Below are 24,768 nucleotides of genomic sequence, written 5' to 3' on the forward strand. Positions count from 1 at the left end.
ACAACTGAACACTTATCAAAATTCTTTACAAGAATAATTTCCTTTGATTAGTTGACCAAAAGAGTATTGTTACTTCATCATATCTTGAATACAAAGCAGTCAAAGGAGCCCTGGAAACTGCAGCAGAGGGGCAGAGGAGGGGGACACCATCCAGATGAGAGCATCTGATCAGTTAAATCAACTCCAGGGGTTCTTAATGCCTATCCTTTTTGAATATTCTCCTACTAAGGTGAAATAAATGGCAAGACTTTTTAATAATTGTTGAATGACAGTTATGATGTTTCATTTTATTTCATTTTTAAACTAGTCAGGCTACAGACTACTGGTCTATTAGTGAGTAGGGATCGTTTCATTATATTTGTATTTCTAGTGTCTAGCAGTTCTTGTTGAATGATGAGGCATACTTAAATTTTGAATTAAAGACAAAGAATTTGGGTAATATATATCCAGAGTGTAAGAGAAAGCTTGTCATTCTCTTTTTTTTTTAAGGTTTTTTTTTTTTTTGCAAGGCAATGGGGTTAAGTGGCTTGCCCAAGGCCACACAGCTAGGTAATTATTAAGTGTCTGAGGCCAGATTTGAACTCAGATACTCCTGACTACAGGGTGGGTGCTCTGTCCACTGCACCACCTAGCCACCCCATTATTCTCTCTTTAGGGTCAAGATCACCCCTGAATTGAATTTGGGTCTCTGTGAACCACATTGGAGTCTCTTTTTGTGGGCGTATATGTATGGGAGGGGGTTCTCTTAGTCTTGGGTTACAGCAATAATAATAAGGTTGCAAAACACTTTGTAACCATTTATTTGATCCTCAAAGCAATCCTGTGAGATAAATGCTATAGATTTTATTATTTCCATTTTACTCATAAGGAGACTGAGGCTCAGGGAAGTCAGAATGGGGTTCAAGTTGCATTCAAATTCATCTATCCTGACAATTCCAAAAATCTTTCTACTTTACTACAATTTCTACAATAGAAAATCAACAATGTATTTATGTTTTTTTTAAATAAAATATTTTGAAGCTAGGCATGCATTTCTGCTTGTTGCTGACTTATCAAGGTCAGTGTGCAGGATCTCTACAAAAGCATCTTGATAGGAGCTATATTTTTTCCATATGGAATTCCTGCCAAACTGCAGGGCTGAAGCACTTCCTCAGTCATTTGAGAGCCTGCCTGTTAATGGTTCTTGCTGATTCATAAAGGACCTACGGCTGTCTTTGTGTCAATATATTCTCTTACTGGACTTTGGCCTGAAAATGCTTAGTCACCAACAGTGCAGCAATGCGACATTTTTACTAAGTCTGAAATTAGAGACTTCTCCCTTCACCATTCAATCAGGTCCTCACTGCTACAGCCTAATCTTTCCCTTCACTTCTGATTAACTCTACGAAGCTCCCTGCAATGACTGATCCAAGCCAAGGTCTTTCTCAAGTCTCTATTGCCTACTTTACTAAGGAAATTGAGGATCTCAACCATAAGCTCTTCCCTGCAGCCTACCTAAATGTACCTACATACAGCATGCCTACAACATATCATCACTCATTGCAAAATCATGTTGCCCCAGTTTTGATGGTTTTGTTTTGCTCTCTCACCATGTCTAAATTCTAATATCTATTTCCTCTAGGAAGCTGCCACATCAATCTTTCTTTCTGTCTTACTTTTAATCTTTTTTTGTTTTAAAAATCTTTTCCTATTCGGTAGTTCCTTCTGTTTTGCCCACAAACATGTTCAGTTGTCCTTATTCTTTTTTTAGGTTTTTGCAAGGCAAAGGGGGTTAAGTGGTTTGCCCAAGGCCACACAGCTAGGTAATTATTAAGTGTCTGAGACCAGATTTGAACCCAGGTACTCCTGACTCCAAGGCCAGTGCTTTATCCACTAAGCCACCTAGCTGCCCCTAGTTGTCTTTATTCTTAAAAAAAAAAAAATTCTTCACCTATCAATCCTTCTATCTTTTGGAGCTTTCCTCCTTTCATTGATAAAATTCTTAAAATGAATGCTGCAGTTTCCTTCCTTGAACTCATTCCTCTACTTCCTGTAATCTGGCTTCTGATGCTATAGTTTCTACTGAAACATTCATCTCAAAGGTTACTACTGATCATTAACTTTTCAAATCTATGGCTTGTTCCCAAATCTGATTCTCCTTAACATTGTTTCAGCTTTTGAGATTATTGATGACTTCCCCACCCTATACCTTCCTCCTCGTTCCCATCTCCTTAGCTCCCCAACCCTTCCTTAGTACTCTCTCCTCTTTTGGTTTCCATGACCCCCCCCCTTTTCTAATTCTCCAACTACTTCTCTGACCCTCCTCTTTTAGTGGCCTTTGCTGGATCATCATGTATCTCCTGAAAGATCCCTAAACCTTCCATCTTGAGTCTTTTTTTTAAATATATATATATATTTTTTAGTAATTTCATCTATTCTCATGAATTCAATTATTATCTCAATGTAGATAACTTTCAGCTCTATATATTTAGCCATCATGTCTTTCCTGAACTCTGAATCTGCACAGTCAAGACTTTACCTACTGGGCATCCCTTTCTGGATGTCCCAGTGGCACCTCACTATATCTAAAAGAGAATTCATTATCTTCCTCATTCTCTTCCTCGATGCCTACCTCCTTTTCTCCCAACTTATCTATTTCTGTTGAAGACACAACTGTTCCTCCACCCACTCAGATTCAATACTTCAGATTCATCTCCAAGTCTTTCTTTTTCATAGCCTTTTCCATATTTAATCAATTGCCGAATCCTACCGATTCAACTTCTGCAATTTCTCCAATGAACTCTTCAAAACTTCACACAGTGTCTGCTCTGACTGAAAGCTTTCCGCAGTCAACACACACAATGAACCGGAGGTGAGAGAGAAAGACTTTTTTCTATTTCTTCACTTGCCTTTGCACTCTCTTCTGTGCTTGGGGCCACAAGAGACCAAGATGAGATTGGGAATGGGAAAGAGTGATTTGGCAACGTAACTGAGACGGAAGAGGAGATTCAGTCGGAAGAAATGAGGGGCTGATAGAACTTCAGAGGAGAGACTGGAGTTAGTTTTCAGCAGTTCAATTTGGGCAAGACTTGTCAAAGAAGCGGCAAGTAGGCGGCACAGACGATAGCGCATCGGCCCTATGTGATATATAGATGCAGTTAGAGAGATTATACAACTAGTTGAATGCCTGAGGTAGGCAGGGAACCATCTCTTCCCTAAATTTCATTTTCAAATCTGTGCGCATGATTACCATATTGAGTTATCAATTCAAATTAATTTTGCAAGCATTTATTGGGGGCCTATTATGTGCAAGCCATCATGAGTGCTGGGAATACAAAAAAGGAAAAGCTTCTGTCCTCCAATCACCATCCCCCTCCTAAACTCTCACTGCCTTAGAAGCATCCATGTCAGTCTATCTAAAATGGAACAATTGAGACCCTTTGGAGGGTCAGATGATTTGGGTTCAAATCATGCCACTGCCTTTTCCTACCAACGTGACTTTGGACAAGACTTAGTCTCTTTGGGCCTCGGTCCATACCAGTAAAATGGGGATCATAATATCACGTAAGGATCGAATCATGCATGTCAAGACAAACGCACCTATTTGGCACATGTTCGGGACCCTGAGTACGTGGGAAGCTGTAAACTTGAAAGGGCTTTAAAGTTTCAGCATCGCCAGCATCGCCCTCTCTTAGTCCCGCCCCGTCCCGGACTACAAGTCCCAGCAGGCAGCGCGGCGCGGCCGCGGCGCGCGTCTCGTGATGGGCGCTACTTAGGGCGGAGCCCCGCGCTGCCCGTCTCCCTCTCGGCCGGTGGGGTTGCACGCCGGCTGCGAGGCGCTGGGCCGGAGCCGTCCTGCCCTCCCGCCGCGCCGCGCTCCGCCGCCGCGTCTCCCCGGCTTCCCCGGCTCGGCCGCCCCGCGCTCTCCGCGCCCTCCGCGCTCTCCGCGCCGCGCACGCCCGCCTCCTCTCTCCGCGGCAGCCGCGGCGCCAGCGGCCCCATGTCGGAACCCGGGGGCGGCGGCGGCGAGGACGGCTCGGCCGGCCTGGAGGTGTCGGCGGTGCAGAACGTGGCGGACGTGGCCGTGCTGCAGAAGCACCTGCGCAAGCTGGTGCCGCTGCTCCTGGAAGATGGCGGCGAGGCCCCGGCCGCCTTGGAAGCGGCCCTGGAGGAGAAGAGCGCCCTGGAGCAGATGCGCAAGTTCCTGTCGGACCCGCAGGTGCACACGGTGCTGGTGGAGAGGTCCACGCTCAAAGGTGCGGCCCGGCCCGGGGGAGGGCGCGCCTCCCCGGCCGGGGACCCCGGCGGGCGGGGCGGGGCCCAGAAGCAGCCCTTGGTGGAGGGCGGAGACGGGGGGCATTGTCTTTCCTGCGGCCTCTCAAGATGGCCGTGTTGGGTGGAGCCTCTCGTTGGAGGAGTCGGGCCTGGGCCAGCTTTGCGGGCGCGGCCTGAGGGCGCACCCGGGCTGGGGTCCGGCAGGCGCAGGAGCCCGGCTCCGGCGCGGCTCACTCGGGCCCCTTCACGTTCCCTGCCGACGGGCAGACGCAGGCCCGGGGCCGCCGCGCCCACCCGCAGGCGGCACGGCCCGCTCACCTGCATTAGCGCCAACAGGGGCTGCCCAGCTGCGTGGCGAGCCGAGACAGCGCTCAAACTGCGTGCGGCGCAGACCCGGGCTCCGGGACACGGCTTTGCTGACCAGTTACGTGACCCTGATAAGTCGCATAAGCCCCTGACCCTCCATTTCCTCCCGCTCACTGCCGTTAGGATTAAACTAGGATTGAATGAATATTTCAAAAGTACATGGCAGACCTTGGCAAGGACTGAGCCAGCCGGCCTCTTCTCCACCTGTAAATGTTGAGACTTTTATCTCCAAAAAAAAGCAAGGCCGGGTCTTTTTCAGTTTAAAGATTGTGTGATTTCAAAACTTTCATCTTGATGCTTTAACATAATCAGTTCTTGTTTCTAATTGTTATCATTCTTACAGCTGCAAGGTATTTTTTTGGGGGGGGGGGTTTGCAAGGCAAGTGGGGTTAAGTGGCTTGCCCAAGGCCACACAGCTAGGTAATTAAGTGTCTTGAGACCAGATTTGAACCCAGGCACTCCTGACTCCAGGGCTGGTGCTTTATCCACTATGCCACCTAGCCGCCCAGCTGCAAGGTATTTTTGAACAAAATACAACACATTAGATATTTAGTATGTTAGTAATCCCTTTAAAATAAGTGTAGAAATCTATAGGGCTAGTTTTTTGGGTTTGCTTTATCATATTCTCTTATGCATAGTTTTCTTGTGTGATAATAGTGAATTATTATTTTGAAATCACAGTTGCAGACCCAAAGAAATTATTTTATCTACTTCTAAACCATACCTTATATCAAAAGAATTTTATCTGGTGATCTGTTGATAGATTGCTTTAGATCAACCTCGTTTTCTAAATTCTGACTGCTGTAAACATTATGGGTACAGCTCCTCTTTATTTGAAATATGGCCCTTTTTTATGGTTTAGAAATACTGATCAGAGATCATTTTTTTTCCTAAACATATTTTCTGCAGTATCCCTTCTGGTATAAATTTAAAGTGGTCTCCTTATTCACTTAATTTTTTTCCCCCTTTCAGGAAAAATCAGCATCCTAACTTTTGTATCAACTCCATAATGACTTGCAGTTTTAAAAACCGTTTCAATATATCTCATATTTGAAAATGAAATCTCACTTTTTTTTAATCTTTAAAAATAACTAAATTTTTGCTGTCATACTCCTACTGTGGACATAATTTTATTGAGATCTAAACAAAGATTGAATTTAAGTTGACATTTAGAAACCAAAATCCATTAACTCTTCCATTGGACTATTCAGCACGTCATCATGGTATAACCAAAGAGGTTACAGAGGAAGATGTTGCTTCAATTTGCACCTCTGATACTTAATAGCTCTTTGACCACGGTCATGTTTCTTAACCTTTCAGACTGGACTTCATCTTTAAAAGGAGGATAATAGTGGCTCTAGGAGTCTGAAACATATATTAGATCCTATCATAACATGAAAAGCTCCTGTGTTTTTTATAAGTTGCAGAATAGTTGTTGATTCTCTGTTTAAAGGCAGTCTCCCTACTAGGAGTTTGCCATAGATCTTAAAGGTTGGCAGTGATTGTCCAAAGACTAGTAAATGAGTAGGAGAGGCCTAATAGATTCTAGGCGTTAAGTGACTTTTTTTTTTTTTTTTTTTTTTTGGAGAGAAGAGGCTTAGGAATGACTGGCATTTCTTGAAAATGCTCATGTATAAAGGGAGGGAGTGCCTCCTTACTGTAATGAAATAATAATTTTAAGCTTATTTCAATACTTAAGAGTGTTAGATAATGTAATATTTTAGTATTATCTAAGGAATTCATTGCTGTTCTTTTAAGGATATTTGTTTTAAAGTTTTTAATTGGGTTTGAAGTTTTCACAATTGTAAAGACAACTCTTTGCAATAAAAATTTGATAATCTAGATTTCAGTTAGTATGAACATAAATCCTATTTGTTCAAAGCAACTAAAGACTGCCAACATTGAATATGTGAAACATGGATATGTTTAAAACTACTTTTATTTCTTTGAAATGTGTCATTGTGACAAAGGATCAATGCAATTTTTATATCTTTTCAGAAGTTAAAAGATTTAAACTGTTTCTTATGATGAAACACTGCTTTGATACTTTGAATCTGAGATTTCCCAGACCCTTAAGAGCTGGTAGGAAACTCAAGAGGCCATCTACTGCAAGCCATATCTTTTTTGGGGGGAGGGGGATTTTATTTTAAATATTTTTTTTTAGGTTTTTGGCAAGGCAAATGGGGTTAAGTGGCTTGCCCAAGTCCACACAGCTAGGTAATTATTAAGTGTGTGAGACCGGATTTGAACCCAGGTACTCCTGACTCCAAGGCCGGTGTTTTATCCACTACGCCACCTAGCTGCCCCAAGTTCTATATTCTTTTGCCTCCCTCCTTTTCCTCCCTCCTCCCAATGTTAGTGAGTAATCTGTTATAAGTTGATATGTATAATCATGTTTAACATATTCCCATATTAGTGAAAGAAGAATCAGAACTAAAGGGGAGAAAACCATGAGAAAAAGAAAAAACATAAAACAAGTGTTAACAAGTGAAAATAGAGTATGCTTTGGTCTACATTCAGATGCCAAAATTTTTTTTTCTGATGTGGATGGCATTTTCCATCACAGATTTTTTTTTTAGAATTGTCTTTAATCACTGATCTGCTGAGGGAACTAGTTACACACAGTACAGTATTCTCCTGGTTCTGCTCTCTTCATTTAGCAGTAGATCATGCACATCTTTCTGGTATTTTCTGAAGTCTGCCTACTCATGATTTTTTTTTTTTTTTTTTTTTTTTTAGTTTTTGCAAGGCAATGGGGTTAAGTGGCTTGCCCAAGGCCACACAGCTAGGTAATTATTGTCTGAGGCCGGATTTGAACTCAGGTACTCCTGACTCCAAGGCCAGTGCTCTATCCACTGCACCACCTAGCCACCCCCTACTCATGATTTCTTACAGAACCATAGCAATACAAGCCATATCTGAGAGGGGTAGTAAGGTTGGCCAAATAGACCTCTAGCCTTTTAGTTATATGGCCTGTTCTCCTTTTGGTGAGTTCCAGTAGTTAAGAAGTTTTACTCTTATCAATACAAAATCAGCTATTCTTCCCACTGAATCTTATTCTAGTCACTTGAACCAAGCAGAACAAGTCAAATTCTTCCTCATTAAAAAAATTTTAAGATATTTGAAAATGGTTATCATGTCCCCAAGTCTTCTCTAGGCTTAATGTTCCCACCTTTTCAACTGATCCTCAAACCTTATAAGGTATTGACTCTAATCCTTTTTCAATCCTTATTGCCACTTCTAAATGAATTTTAACTTGTCTATATTTCATAAAATTATACTCAGAATTCAGCACAATGCTTGTAATGCAGACTGACCATAGCAGAGTACAGTGGAACTATTAGCTTTCTGTGAATCCTTTGCTGATCTTAACATAGCTTAAGAGGAAAAAAAGTTTTTTTGCCTACCATGGCAAAACATTAGCTTAGTTTTTTTTGTTTGTTTTTGTTTTAGTTTTTGCAAGGCAATGGGTTTAAGTGGCTTGCCCAAGGCCACACAGCTAGGTAATTATTAAGTGTCTGAGGCCGGACTTGAACTCCTGTACTCCTGACAACAGGGCCAGTGCTCTATCCAACATTAGCTTAGTTTTAGTCCACCAAAACTCAAAGATAATTTTCTTTTTTTTTTTTAAGTTTTATTTATTTAAGACAATGGACTTAAGTAACTTGCCCAAGATTACACAGCTAGGTAGTTATTAAGTGTCTGAGCCAGAATTGAACTCAGGTTCTTCTGACTCCAGGGCTGGTGCTCTATCTACTGTGCCACCTAGCTGCCCTTCAGAAATTTTCAAAGAAGTCTAGCTATGACTCCTCCATCCTCTGTCGTTGAAAGGATTTTTTTTTCGCCTATATATAGAACTTTGTTTATTTCTCTTAAAATTTCCTTGTATTCAGCCCAATCATTCTAGTCTTTCTTGTTATCTTTTGTTTTTTGTTTTTTGCAAAGCAAAGGGGTTAAGTGACTTGCCCAAGGTTACACACTAACTAGGTATTAAATGTTTGATACCAGATTTGACTCAGTTCTCCAGGGCCAGTTCCCTATCTACTATGCCACCTAGCTGCCCCTTATGTATCTTTTCCTAGCTTGTGCCATTTGCACATGTAATAGCTATACCTCTTATGACTTCATTCAGAAAAATAAAAATTTTGAACAATATAAGAATAGTTTCCTGGAGTCCTTGAGTCCAAATTGCTATTGACCTATTGATATACTCTTGCTTTTGGTCATTCTAAATTTACCTATATCTATTATGTGTCACATTTTTTTCATAAAGATTGTATGAGAAGCTTTACCAAATGCTTTGTCTGATATCTAAGTAGACTAGATATATAGCATTTGCTGTCTAGTTATCTTGTTGAAAAAGAAGAGTTAATCTCTTTTATTTTTTTAAATTTTTATTTACTAATATTCTTTGGACATGGCAGGTCTGGTGGGAGGAGGGTGGATCTGAGAGTGTTGATGGTAGGCAAAACAGGTAGTAAAACAGGAGAGAATCCAAGAAGGATTGAGTAAACAAGAATATCTTGGGGCAGATTTCATTTTAGAAGAGCAATACCTTCAATGGAGTCACAGTATCCATATTGTGTTAACAGGACCCTGGGCTGTAAATGAGATTATCAGGATTCTTACTCCTGGGTTTTACCACTAGATAAATATCTGACCTTAGAAAATTCAATCAATCTAACCTCCTTACAGGCAGCTTAACATGGAGGTTAGAACAAATCATAGGCTGACCTAGGTCTTAAGCCTGACTCACATGCCCAAAAGTCATTGCACTTTCCCTCACTCTCAGTTTCCTCATTACTTTGAAGTCATCAGCATGTCACACTTCACTATTACACTATTAAGGTGTCAGGACAGGGGCGGCTAGGTGGTGTAGTGGATAAAGCACCGGCCTTGGAGTCAGGAGTACCTGGGTTCAAATCCAGTCTCAGACACTTAATAATTACCTAGCTGTGTGGCCTTGGGCAAGCCACTTAACCCCATTTGCCTTGCAAAAACCTAAAAAAAAAAAAAGGTGTCAGGACAGCAACATGTTTTGGATTTCATGTCTGTCTTAGCCATAGGACTCTAGCATGTTGAAAGTTGTGGACTTAGAGCTGAAGAAATTAGGTCTGTTCTGAAGCATTTTCAACAACTTTTCATCTACCATCTGTGTATTTAGGATCTCATATCTATTGCTGACCATGGCACTGCACATTCTTGGCGACCCAGATTTTAATTTGAAAGGAAAAGTCAAAGGAATAGGAAGGAGAACTAAATAAGGAAAGCTTCAAAAGATCTCAAATAAATTTAAGATAGTTTGTGATATAGAGGAAAATGAATGTTTTGAATTAGTAAAGTTTTGTGAATATAAATAGGAAGAATACCTGCTTTTGTGGGTAGGAAAAAGTTGGGGATGTGGGAGAAAATGGGAAATTGAGTACATGAGGAAGTGGGGAAGCTGCTTGGGATAGTGGAAATAGCTCTGGATTTGAGACCTGAAGACTTGAAATCAAATTCACTGTCTGTTGCTGGGCCAGTGGGAATGAAAGGAGTGCTGTTTCTGCTACTTATTACCTGTGGGACCTTAGACAAGTCACTTAACCTTTCCAGGCCTCAGTTTCCCCCATCCCCAAAATTGAGGGGTTGAATTAGATGACATAAGATGTCTCCTGACTCTAGGTCCTGTAATATAATAAGGGTGGCTTGGTAGGCAAGGCCAATAAGTAAAAATTAGATGACTAGTTCCGATTTGTAATGGACTGTTGGTTATCCCTATTTTATGATATCTATCCTTACTAGTAAGTAATATAATTCTTTAGGTTACCCACCTTCTTTTTTCCTTATGTTAACTTACTACATAATACAGTAGAGGCAGGAATCCACCCTTTTCACCAGATAATGTTAGAAATCATAAAACATTTTAAGTACTTTAAAATAGTCTAATATAATATAGCCTTATGTATTAACTCACGTTTTGCACTATTCCCTGGAAACTAAATCTCAAATTTTGATAAAAGTAAATTTGCATCATGAGTCGTTGTAATACACGAAACCAACTTGGGGTTACTGCCTTTGAAGCAGGTCTACAACAGAGCCTTGGATTTGGGAATTAGAAAGAAATCAAAAGGGAATCAGAAGTCTGAAGACCACCTGAGATACTTATTAGCTATGTGATCCCAGACAAGTGATTTAGCTTACCTCTTTGGACTTCAGTTTCCTTATCTGTAAAATTAGGAGGTTAGATTTGATTTCTAAGGACCCATTAAGCACTTAATAATAAAAGCTATCATATAGTGCTTTTTAAAGGTTTACCAGGTGTTTTTCATATACAGGGTGTCTGTCCCAAAAGTCTTAGTGTACTTTTTTGAAATTAAAACTATTAAAAATGTTTCTAAAAATTGTACTCATGCAAGCCACTTAACCCAATTTGCCTTGCAAAAAACCTTAAAAAAATGCACTCAGACTTTTGGGACACTATTATCTTATTTGATTCTCTTAACAAACCTGTGAAGTAGACACTACAGATAAGGAAACTGAGAAAACTCAAGTGACTTTCTCAGGGTCCCAACAGCTGGTTAGTATCTATGACAGGTTTTGAATTTAGGCCTGTCTGATTCCAAGTCCATAATTCTAGTGCATAAAGTAATATCATCCTATGCCTGACTTTGCCAGTAACTGAAGAAGTAGTTGTTACTACTTGAATACCAAGTAGTTTCTAAATGGTATCACTGGTCCAAGGAATTCAAGCATCAGATTCGTAATGTTTAATGACTTTGATTAAAATTTGTATATTGTATTTATGTATATGGAGAAAACTGGTTATTTAGGTAACCTTTTAAAAGAATACTTTTAGAAATTGTCCTAGGATTGAGACAATATCCATTGCCTATTTACTCACTCCCATCCTTTGAAACTGATTTCTGGGAAAGTAAAAATAATAGCTCACATAAGTGTTAGAGTTATAAAGTGCTTTATATGCATTATGTCATGTGACCTTCACTACTGCCTCGTGAGGTAAATAACGTAAGTCTACTATCATGTGAGAAAAATGAGATTCATAAAGGTTAAGAGATTTGCTCAGGATCACATTTGGAGTAAATGGGCACAAATGCTATTGGTCTAACCCCCTCAATGAGCAATCTATAGCTATCTCTCCTAGTTTTCATTCAGGGTTATTTAATTTGTAAATATGCTCATCTTCAAAGTGGATAAAAAAATGCAGTTGGGGCTCAAAAATTGAGAAAATGTTAAGTGAAATTCACCATTGTTAGAAATGCTTAAAATCCCTAATTTCATAATTAACATACATTAAATAATTACTTCTATAAGATATATGTATAGTAACTTGTTATTTTTAAAATCACAAACCAGTAAAGGCTTTCATAAGTGAATAGAGTCAAGAAATATTATCTAAATGAATAAGGAAATCAGCATGTGTTGTCTTTAGAGATTATGTCATTGGGCGTATTTTTATGCTGCATTGCAGTAGTCTTAATGCAGAAGTGTAAGTATTCCTGATAACTCCAGTGACTCACTGCTTCAATGGACCTCAGATTCCTTTTCCTATCCTTTAAATTAATGTAGCCAAAAAAATTAGAAATCACAGAAACAGAAAGTCTTAGCTAGAGGCTAAGTTTGGACTGCATGTCTTCTCTAGATGTTTGTTTATGTAGCTAGTCAAAAGGGTTTTTGTTTTTTTTTTTGTTTTGAGATAAATGCAAAGATAATAGTGCTTGAATAATAACAATTTTATTTTGTAGCCAATTTTTAAAAATGTAATAGATGTGGAGACTGGTTGTCTTGGTTAGTGAATCTTTTAAAATATATAACAGAATACTATTGTATTTAAAAATAGAAATGTGAGTTTTCTGATAAATGTTTACAATGTGTTAAGAAACACATTGCTCTTAGTAATAGTATGGGCTTGCTCTAATCCTAAAAAAATACTTGTGTTATACTATCTATTTAATTCAAGAAACTTTTTAAAAATCAGTGACATTTAATTTTTTTAAAATAAATCTTCATGTTCTTGAATAAATTGACTAGTCATGTTTAGAGATAGCATTTTATATTTATTTCTGAGAAAAATGCTTTTGATACTTAAAAAAGGTGATATATGATATATGTTCAATCATTTTATGTCATTTAGGCTATTTTTTCTGTGTGTGTTCTAGTAGAGTCACAGAAAATGAATTTCCTTTCTTATTTCATATATTTTGAGAACTTATCTTCATAGCCATGTTGCATCAGTGTTTTGCTTCATTTATGTTGAGGTTATATTCTTTGATTTATGATATTTCCAAGAGCACTGTAGGGTCCTGTTTCTGTAACTATATTTTTTATTGAACCTCTACTTTCATAAAATAGAGAACTCTTGGTAAGGAATGTCCTCTAGCAAGTCCAGAGTTGACTGGTACACTGAGATGAAGTGATGGACTCACACAGGCTTACCCAGTCATTGTATGTCAGATCTTACTGACTCCAAAGTCAGCTCTTTGTCCCTTAGAACACACTGCTTCTCTGTAATGAAATATCTTGGTGTCTGCATTAACGATCTCTTTACATCAGCACTTCTCATACTGAACTATGGAATGTGTCATATAACTAGGGGTTCCATGAAAGTCTTCCCCCATTTATTTATTTTGTGACATTCATTTAAAAAGTTTTTTGATTTTCAAATTCTCTCCTGGCCCCTCTTTCCCTCTCCTTGAGAAGACAAGAACTGTATTAGTTTTATCTGCCTCTTGGATTAAGTTCATTAAAATTATTTACTCTTTAGTGTGATCACTATACCCTCTCCTACCCCAAAGGTAGCCTTGCATCCCTAATGACTGATCACAAAATAGGTTGCACAAAACAGATGATGTGCTTCTTATCTTTAGATCAGATATTTTACTGTTGTTAAGTCCTGACCAACTCTTCATGATCTCATTTGTGGTTTTCTTGGCAAAGATACTGGAGTGGTTATTTCTTTATAGGTGGGGAAACTGAGGCAAACAGGTAAAGTGGTTTGTCCAGGGTCATATAAATCTGTCTGAAGCCAGATTTGAACTCAAAAAGATGAATTTTCCTTTCTCCAGAGTCAGTACTCTGCATTGTGGTATACCTAACTGCCCTCAAATCAAATCAGAGTAGATAAAATAAGATCATACTTGTAAAGCCCTGAGCACAGTGCCTGACCCATAGTAGGTCTAAAGGTCCTTCAGTGGAAGTATTTTTATGTAAACACGTATTTAAAAGATTTAAAGTTCTAATATGCACCTTGTAATTGTTTTATATCAAGATTAATGAAGAAGGTAACTTTCAGATCTGAATTTTGCGTGTCACTTTGGTTTCCTCATATGTTAAATGAGAAGGTAGAGCTAGATTTTTAAGGTGGCTGACAAGCCAGATAGACTATGTTGATATAGGTAATAGTACCCTGTAATTGATGGTGAAACTAAATCATTTGTGTAAAGTCTCCTATTAGAGAGAAATCACTTTAGATGATTTTTGCCTATATTTGTCACAAAAAATTTATTTGTAGTTTTAGCTGACTATCATATTTAATATTTAGCCTCCATATGGAATTTAACACTTATTAGCTGTGTGACCCTGGGCAAGTTACTTGACCCTGTTTGCCTCAGTTTCCCATCTGTAAAATAAGCTTTAGAAGGAAGTGGCAAATCACATCAGTGCCATTGCCATGAAAACCCCAATGGCATCATGAAGAATCAGACATGACTAAAATGACTGAATAGCAACAACTGAATTTAAGGTTTCTTAGGGTACGCATTCCTTAGGTCATTTCTGGTTAATGAATTTTTTTTCCCAAATATTCCTGGAAACTTCACTGTAAGCCCAAAATTAATTTTGTCTATAAATGCTAGCTTTTTTTAAAAAATCCTTTTTTTTTTTTGGTTTTGCTTTTGTAGAGGATGTTGGGGATGAAGGTGAAGAGGAAAAAGAATTTATTTCCTATAATATCAACATTGACATTCATTATGGACTTAAATCTAACAGGTGAGTAGTAAAAATTAAAGTGGAATTAAAAGGCATTTATCAAGTCTTTCCTGTGTTTAAAGCAAAGTTCTAAGCCCTGGAAATGCAAATAAAAAACTGAGATGGTCTGTTTTTAAGAAATTTTAGTCAATAAACATTTATTAAACAATCACTTTATGCACTTTGATTAGCGCTAAGGGTACAAAGAAAGGCAAGGAAGGAGAAAACTAATGTAAAGACAATGTACAGTCAGACCAGAGGGTGAACTGGAAGTCCTCACAGAGGGCAGGGAGGAATGGTGAAGGGAGTCAGAAAAAGCTTCTTATAGAAGGTGTAATTTCAGCTGGGATTTGAAGGGCTTCTGGAGATGATGATGATGATGATGATGATGATGATGATGATGATGATGGAGAGTATTCCATGAAGAACTGGGAGCACTTGTTACTGAATCTCAGAGCGTTGTGGGGTGTGGAGGGAGAATGAATTGTGAAAAGCTTGGAAATGTAAGAGATTGTAATGAAAGCATTAGAACTAAGAGGTGATGAGGAGCCACCAAAGTTTGTTGAATGGGGAGGTGATCTGTGCTTTGGGGAAAATTCAGTAGCTAAGTGGAGAATGTACTAGAATGATAAAGATTTGAGACAAGATCCACCAGCAGACTGTTGGAGGTGATGAGGGCCTGCACCAGTGTTATCAAGAGGAAATGTAGCAAAGGTAAAACGGAAGCGACTCAGGGACAGATTAGATATTGGAGGGACTGATAATATTTGGGTGACAAATCTGGTTGACCAGGAGCATAGACGGAGGGGAGGGTTTTTTGGTTTTTGGTTTTGTTTTTTTTTTTTAGGTTTTTGCAAAGCAAATGGGGTTAAGTGGCTTGCCCAAGGCCACACAGCCAGGTAATTATTAAGTGTCTGAAACTGGATTTGAACCCAGATACTCCTGACTCCAGGGCAGGTGCTTTATCCACTACACCACCTAGCTGCCTGGAAGAGGGGAGCTTTTTTTGAAGGGTGTTCAGTTTTAGATGTTTACTGGACCTTCAGTTCATAATGTCTGGAAGGCAGAAGGAAGGTGAGACTGCAAGACAGAAAAGAGGTTTGAACTGAATCTATGGGATCTAAGGCAATCACTGGGTGAAGTGGTATAATGGCAGAAGAATACTGAGAACAGAGCCTTTGGAAAGGCTCAGCAGGTGTGACCTGGTTGAAGGTCCAGGGAAGGAGTCTTGAGAAGGAACAGCAAGAAAGGTAGGATGGGAACCAGCAATAACATAGAAACCTAGAGAGGAAATAACAAGGAGGAGAGGACAATGTCAAAGACTGTAGAGAGGTCAAGAAGTTTAAGGATTGAAAAAAGGCCACAAGATTTGGCAATGAAGAGATTATTGGTGACTTTGAAGAGAGCAGTTATAGATGAATGATGAGATAGGAAGTCACTTTATATAGAATTAGAGAGTGAGAGAAATGGAAATGAGGCATTGATTATACAAGTCTTTCTTAAGGAGTTTAAGCCACAAATGGGAGAAGAGATAGGGGATGATAGCCTTTGGAGATGACTACATCAAATAAGGGGTTTTTGAGGATGGGGAATCAAGAGTAAGACTGGAGAAGATAGAGCAGTCAGTCTCTATAGAAGAAGATGAGATAGAATGACTTTGCTTGTGCAGGCAGTGGGGTTTTCCTTGGCAATGATGGTGTGAAAGAGGAGGGTGGGGTAGAGAGGGTATCTTATTGATGTGAGATGAAGTGGAGAGGAGAAGAGAGAGCTTTGGGAATAGGTGCAGTTTTTTTTTCAGTGAAATAGGAGACAGGATCTCAGCTGAGAGGGTGAGCCATAAAAGGTTGAAGAGGGATGAAAAACTTTAGAAGAGTTTTGGAAAGCAAGTTGATTGTTAGAATGGGTAAAAGAATTGCCTGTCACAGTGAAGGCCTAATTAAGATTCTGTGACATAAATTTGTAGTAGACCCATTCACTGTATTCTTTCTAATGGGGAAATATCACATATGGTCTGGAAAACCATGGCATTCTAGAAGCTATAATGGCAAGGAAGATGGTAAGACTTGGTGGTCTGGACGGTAATACACTGTGACTGGAGTGTAGAGGAAATATCTTTAGTTTCATTTCAGTTAATTAAACTACATCCTGCTCTAATGTTGAACAATGTAATAATACCAAAGAATTTGGACTGAATACCTTTTTTCCACTTCTTTAGTAGCTGTGGATGCTGAGAAAGTAAAAGCAGCAATGTTGGTAGAAGTATTTTCTGGATCTATGTCTCTGCTGGGGTTGCTCCTCTAGATGACTGTGGATGGGGTTGGCCTTGCAAGTATGACCAGTGGCTTTGGGAGGGTGCTCTTGAGACTCATGGATGTGGGGGTCTTGGGTAGGGGGTCTCAGGCTGTGATACTGGAGATGATCTCTACTTTACTTATATTACCTCCTTTTCTCTCCTTTGGGGTAACTAGTTTGCTATGGCTTAACTGACTTTTCCACCCATTGTCTAGTTGTAGATGGGATAGTGCTGTTCAGTTTAATGCTAAAAGTTCACTTCACTTAGGGGAAAGAAAGTAACTATTGATAGTCACATTTATACCTTAAGATGAATACAACAGGGGTGACTAGGTGGCACAGTGGATAGAGCACTGGCCCTGGAGTCAGGAGTACCCGAGTTCAAATCCAGTCTCAGACACTTATTAATTACCTAGCTGTGTGACCTTGGGCAAGCCACTTAACCCCATTGCCTTGCAAAAAAAAAAAAAACTAAAAAAAAAAGATGAAAACAACAGGTAATAATAGCAAGATTTTTTTGTGCAAAACTGATTTTCTAGGTTTTATTATTTAGTACTAGCCTAAATGATTATACATTGACATAGCATCGAATCCTTGGAATAAAATGCAGATGCTGGCCTGGGACCTGAGAAAGTCAGTTTTCATTCTCAGTATTTTCTGTTTATTGGTGATCTTCAGGGCATCCTTGAAATTGGTATGCTTAACAAGGATATATTTGGTTCTTCTTATTATAAATTCATGATTCAAATTGAAGTGATGGGTTAAATAAATTGCTTTAAAAGCTAGTGATAATAATTATGAGAGTAGCATTTTTGAAGTCACTATGAAATACCAGGCACCCAGACCAAGCATGTTACATATATCAACTCATTTCATCTACATAACAACCTTGAGAAGGAGGTACCATTGTTATCCCCATTTTACAAAGAAACTGAATCAGTTAGTGTCTGAGACTGGATTTGAATTCAGGACTTACTGACTCTTGGTCTAGTGCTGTATTCACTGTGCTACCCAACTGACAATCGAAAATTCCAGTAGTGATGGTTTAAGACACACATGTGGCAGTCTTAACTTGGTTCTGTTTCATGGCCACACAGTAGATGGATAATTCTGGTCTACTGTGTGTTAACTAATTGCTATTAGTCATAGAGGAGAGTAGGGAGGGGTTTAATTAAGGAAATCCATCACCTTTTAATAGAGGAAATTCAAAGTACATGCCTTTCTGATGAGATAGCTCAGTATTAATCTTTTTAGTTGAGTTATAATGTTTAACTTTTTAAACTTTTTTTTAAGTTTTTACTTTTGGTTTTATTTTGTTTTGTTTTGTTTTTGCAAGGCAGTGGGGTTAAGTGGCTTGCCCAAGGCCACACAGCTAGGTAATTATTAATTGTCTGAGGCTGGATTTGAACTCAAGTACTCCTGATTCCAGGGCTGGTGCTCTTTCCACTGCACCACCTAGCTTCCCCTAAACTTTTTTTTTAATTGTAAACACCTAAAAGCATGAAATTTTCATACTTAACTGAAAAAGAATTGTATTGGCTGATCTCTATGATTTTTTAAATTATATATTAAATTTAGCACAGTTTAATCAGAAGTGCTTTTTTTTGTATTTTCCTTCTTTTCTTTTTGTATTTTCACTTCCTTCTCTTTTCTGAGGATTTTTAATTGTTTTCTTAACATCCTTTTCTTTGTTTCTTTTTAAAAACATTTATGGCATCAGTCACCAATCCTTTATCCCTTAATTTCCTTTCCCCCCTTGGCAACAAAAGTCCTCTTTTGTAACAAATAAAAATGGTCAAAGAAAACAAATCCACATACTACATTCACATGTTAGCTCCATCCAAAAATATGTTTCATTCTATATCTCTACACAATTGTATTTCTGTTAAGATGGAGTAAACATGAATCCTTCATTCTTCTGTAGTCATATTTGATCAGTGCATTGTTTAGAGTTCTTAAGTCTTTCGAAGTTGTTTTTCTTTATGATACTGTTGTCATTGTATAAATTATTCTTCTCATTCTTCCTTCTTAACTCTGCAACAGTTAATATTTTTATGTGTATGGATCCTTTCTGTTATGCTTTGATCTCTTAGGAATATATGCCAACTTGTGTCACTTCATCAGAGAATGTATACAATTTACTAACTTTTTTTGCATAGATGGTAATTGCTTTCTGAAATAGTTGACCCATTTTTCAGCCCATGAACAGTGCATTACTATGCTTGTTCTACATCCCCTCTAACAGCTGTCATTTTTCATTTTTGTTGTTAACTTTGCTAATCTGATGGGTATGTGTTTAAACCTAAGAGTTTTAATTTGCATTTCTCTTTTTAATCATGATTTAGAGCATGTGGTTGTTGGTAGCTTGTATTTCTTATTTTGAGAATTGTTTGTTCAAATGTTTTGAGGATTTGTTTACTGGAAATGGGTGTTATGTTTAGCTGAATTGAAACATGATAAAATAAATGTTTTTTTTCCTATTTCCTTTTCAGTCTTGCATTCATTAAACGTACTCCAGTAATTGATGCAGACAAACCAGTATCTTCCCAGCTTCGAGTTCTGACATTGAGTGAAGATTCTCCATATGAAACATTGCATTCTTTCATTAGCAATGCAGTGGCTCCATTTTTTAAGTCCTACATCAGAGAATCTGGCAAGGCAGATAGGTAAAAAAAAAAATCTTTTGTTTGTTTGAAACTGCTAAGATTGTTACATGTTAAGTAAAAGCGGCAGAAAATTATATAAGCTACTGATAGACTTTCCACAGGTTTTGGTTTTAACACATTTCCTATCTTTTCAGGGATGGTGATAAAATGGCTCCTTCAGTTGAGAAAAAGATTGCTGAACTTGAGATGGGGCTTCTTCATTTACAGCAGAATATTGAAATTCCAGAAATTAGCTTACCAATTCATCCAATTATTACAAATGTTGCGAAACAATGTTATGAACGTGGAGAAAAGCCAAAGGTTACAGACTTTGGGGATAAGGTTGAAGATCCAACTTTTCTAAATCAACTGCAGTCTGGAGTCAACCGTTGGATACGAGAAATTCAGAAAGTAAGAAGGCGGGAATGAGTACCTAAAACTTTTACTCTGCAAAATATAATTTGATATCTTCATGGGAGTAAAGGCCCACATTTTTCTCTTACACCTTTCTCCAAAAGAAAATATTAATGCTGTTACTTAGGGTGAATTTGGTGGTTAATATTTGAAATATTAAGGTAAGCAATGACTGGTTTGAATGTTTAGGGATACAGTTGGAAATTATTTAAAAAGTGATAACCTCGACCTCAGACACTTAATAACTACCTAGCTGTGTGACCTTTGGCAAGTCATTTTATCCCATTGCCTTGCAAAAAAAGAAAAGAAAAAAAGTGATAACCAATAGGGACTTGGGATTTCAGAATTGGAAGGAACTTCCAACTAGTTGAACACACATTCAGAGAGTCCTTACTTCAGTAGGTGAGTCAAAGGGTCATCTAGCTTCTCATTGACCTTTTGACTAGAATTGAGGCCATTTGCAGGCTTGCAGATCGAAGAACCTCCTGAGGTTGCTCATTCCACTTTTGAATAGCTTTACACACAGTTTTTAGGAAGCTTTTCTAGAACATCAAATCCAACTTTGCCTCTTTTCCACTTCTATCCTTTGCTCCTGCTTTTTTCTCCTTTGGAATCAGTCAACAAAACTAATCTTTTTTCACAGGACAACCTTTTAAACACTTGATGACAACTCCTTTGACAGCTTTGAGGCTTCTCATCTCTAGACTAAATATCCCTAGTTCCTTTAACCAGTTCTCTGGTATATATAACATGCTTCTTCATCATTATTATCACACAACCACTCTAGGAAATAGGTTCTACTCTATAGATTAAAAAACTGAGGCAAACAGGAATGACTTACCCAGAGTCACACAGCTAGTAGGTACTCTCTATCCCTTGTACCACCTGTCTTAGATGCTCTCCTCTAAGTACTTTTCCAGCATATTAGTGTCCTTCCTAAAATGATGCCTAGAACTGAACATAATATTGCAGATGTAGTTTAATTAGGGTATAGTGTAGTGGAAGTATAAATCCTCATTCATAGGAACACATAGAGTTAGAGGTATAAAGGATCTTATTTTCCTCTCTCTATGACCCAAGGACACTGCTTTTTTTGGCTTCTCTATCATACCGTTGACTTGGATTATACTTGCAATTCACTAAAATGCTCAGTTTTCTTTTTTCTTTTTTTTCTTTTTGCAAGGGAATGGGGTTAAGTGACTTACTCAAGGCCACATAGCTAGGTAATTATTAAGTGTCTGAGACGGGATTTGAACTCAGGTACTCCTGACTCCAGAGCCGGTGCTCTATCCCTGTGCCACCTAGCCACCCCAAAATAGAGATTTATGTATCTATCTATCTATTTATTTATTTGTTTGTTTGTTTATTTTTGGGTTTTTGCAAGGCAAATGGGGTTAAGTGGCTTGCCCAAGGCCACACAGCTAGGTAATTATTAAGTGTCTGAGACGGGATTTGAACTCAGGTACTCCTGACTCCAGGGCCGATGCTCTATCCCTGTGCCACCTAGCCACCCCCAAACAGACATTTATTTATTTATTTATTAGCTCATTTATTTATTTGTTTGTTTGTTTTTTGGGTTTTTGCAAGGCAAATGGGGTTAAGTGGCTTGCCCAAGGCCACACAGCTAGGTAATTATTAATTGTCTGAGTCTGGATTTGAACTCAGGTACTCCTGATTCCAGGGCCAGTGCTCTATCCCTGTGCCACCTAGCCACCCCTCTTTTTTTTCTTTTAATAAATTTATTAAGTTTTTTCCCTTTAAAACTGCTTTTAACAAAGACTTTTTTGTCTCATACTTGTAATTCATTTCATTTCACACATTTCCCTGTTAAATTTCATCTTAATTATAGTCATCCCAATGTTCAAGCTTGTCATTATCTTTTTTGGATCTTGACTTTGTCATTTGCTGTGCTAGCTATCCCTCCTGGTTTTGTATTCTTTGGAAATTTGAATAATATCCATCCATGTCTTTACCCAAGTAATTAATGAAAATGTTAAATAACACAGGACCTAGTCAGAGATACTTTTCATTTCAGTTTCTCTAATTTTTATTTCCAAGTAAAACAATTTTCACTCCCAGTAAATTCAACCAATTTGAAGAATAAGATTGGGTTTTTTTTTAGTGCATAGATTTAGATTTTAAATACCATTAAAAAAAACCTTAGCTGTTATATTTTGTTTCTACTTATTTGTACATTTTGTACATATTGTCTTCCCTCTTAGAGAGCAAGTACTGTTTGATTTTTGTCTTTGTATCCCTAGTACCTACAGTGTCTGCTATATTGTGTGCTTGGTATTTTTTTTTTTAATTAATGTGTTATTTGTCTTTAAAGGTGACTAAACTAGACCGAGATCCAGCTTCAGGAACTGCCTTACAGGAAATAAGTTTTTGGCTAAACTTGGAACGGGCCTTGTACCGTATTCAGGAAAAGCGTGAAAGCCCTGAGGTTCTTTTAACTCTGGATATCTTGAAGCATGGCAAACGATTTCATGCAACTGTCAGCTTTGATACAGATACAGGTAAAAAAAATGTGCTAAAATCTAAACAAGGATGATTGACATGTTTTAATTGTTCTTTTTTTTTAAATTTTTATTAAAGATATTGAGTTTTACAGTTTTCCCCCAATCTTGCTTCCCTCCCCCCACCCCCACCCCACAGATAGCACTCCGTCAGTCTTTACTTTGTTTCCATGTTGTACCTCGATCCAAATTGGGTGTGATGAGAGAGAAATCATATCCTTAAAGAGAACAGAATTCTCAGAGGTAACCAGATCAAACCATAAGACATCTGGGTTTTTTTTTTTCCGAATTAAAGGGAATAGTCCTTGTACTTTGTTCAAACTCCACAGCTCCTTATCTGGATACAGATGGTACTCTCCTTTGCAGACAGCCAAAAATTGTTCCCAATTGTTGCGCTGATGGAATGAGCAAGTCCTTCAAGGTTGAACATCACTTCCATGTTGCTGTTAGGGTGTACAGTGTTTTTCCTGGTTCTGCTCATCTCACTCAGCATCAGTTCATGCAAATCCTTCCAGGTTTCCCTGAAATCCTGTCCCTCCTGGTTTCTAATAGAACAATAGTATTCCATGACATACATATACCACAGTTTGCTAAACCATTCCCCAATTGAAGGACATTTACTAGATTTCCAATTCTTTGCCATCACAAACAGGGCTGCTATAAATATTTTTGTACAAGTAATGTTTTTACCCTTTTTCCTCATTTCTTCAGGGTATAGACCCAGTAGTGGTATTGCTGGGTCAAAGGGTCTTTTTTTTTTTTAAGTGTTTTATACTAATGATTTTTGGCAGAATTGATGAACTTGTGTTTCCTTGAACATTTTCCTTTCTTTATGTATCTATTTGGCCATATAGTCTATTCCAAGCCTAGGAGTGATAAAAGAAAGATGATAAGGATAACTACATTTAGAAAACTCAAGGGAAAAAAATGGTTCCTTATGATTTATTAGAGGCAGCTAGGTGGCACAGTAGATAGAGCACCAGCCATGGAGTTGAGACCTGAGTTCAAATGCGGCCTCAGACACTTAATAATTACCAAGCTGTGTGACCTTAGGCAAGTCTCTTAACCCCACTGCTAACAAAAAAAATAAAGTAAATCCTTTATAATCTACTCCTTATGATTTATTCCAATTCCTTTTCCTCTCCTTCTCCCCGATTCTAACATCTAAAAACTCCTAATCTTCCATGTCTACAGGACTATAAACATAGGTTTGACTTGATAGCATCTTCTGAAATTCGAAGACTGATAGTTTGTGAGAATAGACTAATCAAGAGGCCAAGTAAGAGACATGGACTTGAGTCTGAATTCAGAATCAGAATTTGAACCCTGATCATCTGACTTCTGGTATAGTGGTACAGAACAGTTATAAGACAATGATTAATTTTTCTCTTTTATACTCTAGGTCTAAAACAGGCTTTGGAAACTGTAAATGACTATAATCCTCTGATGAAAGATTTTCCACTGAATGATTTGCTATCTGCTACTGAGCTTGACAAAATAAGGCAGGCCCTGGTTGCAATTTTTACCCACTTGAGAAAAATCAGAAATACAAAATATCCAATTCAGAGGGCCTTGCGTCTGGTGGAGGCCATTTCAAGAGACCTGAGTTCTCAGCTACTCAAAGTTCTGGGAACGAGAAAACTCATGCATGTAGCTTATGAAGAATTTGAAAAGGTACATCTAAATGCCAGTGATAAACAATACTTCAGGGAGATAGAAAAGAAACTTCTTTTAAAACTATTTCCATCCTTGTTTATGCGTTGCTTAGGTCATGGTCGCATGCTTCGAAGTTTTCCAGACATGGGATGATGAGTATGAGAAACTGCAGGTGCTACTGAGAGACATTGTCAAGAGAAAGAGAGAAGAAAACCTGAAGATGGTCTGGAGGATCAACCCTGCACACAGAAAACTTCAGGCCCGCCTTGACCAAATGAGGAAGTTCAGGCGCCAGCATGAGCAGCTGAGAGCTGTCATTGTCCGAGTGCTCAGGCCACAAGTAAGTTTCTAATCCTCAGAGTCATCGGAAACAGCAGTTTTGGAATTTTTCAGCCATTTATAATCATGACTTGCCTAGACTAAATGTGGTTGCTAGAACACAATTGTAGATGAGGTTTTTTTTAATTGACAACTTCTTTTGATAATAAAATCAGATCCAAATACATTCCTTGTTTCATTTTTCCCCAAAGCAAAAAAAATAAATAAAAGGCTATTCAGCAAATCTATCCAGTATATCAATCCAGTCTGACAGCTTTCAGTGTCATCCACCTCTGCCAAAAGGGGAAGGAAGTACATTTTCTCATCTCTTCTGCAAG

The 24,768-nt window shown here is 38.4% G+C and overlaps 1 protein-coding gene across 2 annotated transcripts in view; it reads left to right on the plus strand.

The window, feature by feature from the left end:
- The first annotated feature begins 3,964 nt into the window (after positions 1–3,964).
- The window catches only part of DYNC1H1 (dynein cytoplasmic 1 heavy chain 1), an 89,471-nt gene continuing 68,667 nt past the window's right edge, over positions 3,965–24,768 (plus strand). For both annotated transcript variants that reach the window (XM_074213112.1, XM_074213113.1), the window contains exons 1-7: positions 3,965–4,235; positions 14,520–14,607; positions 19,371–19,544; positions 19,679–19,934; positions 22,270–22,456; positions 23,859–24,130; positions 24,225–24,452. In XM_074213112.1, coding sequence (XP_074069213.1) covers positions 3,980–4,235; positions 14,520–14,607; positions 19,371–19,544; positions 19,679–19,934; positions 22,270–22,456; positions 23,859–24,130; positions 24,225–24,452 — 1,461 coding nt within the window. In that variant the 5' untranslated portion in view covers positions 3,965–3,979. The remainder of the gene's footprint in view (positions 4,236–14,519; positions 14,608–19,370; positions 19,545–19,678; positions 19,935–22,269; positions 22,457–23,858; positions 24,131–24,224; positions 24,453–24,768) is intronic.

This window comes from Macrotis lagotis, chromosome 1, assembly GCF_037893015.1.
Source record: "Macrotis lagotis isolate mMagLag1 chromosome 1, bilby.v1.9.chrom.fasta, whole genome shotgun sequence".
NCBI lineage: Eukaryota > Metazoa > Chordata > Mammalia > Peramelemorphia > Peramelidae > Macrotis > Macrotis lagotis.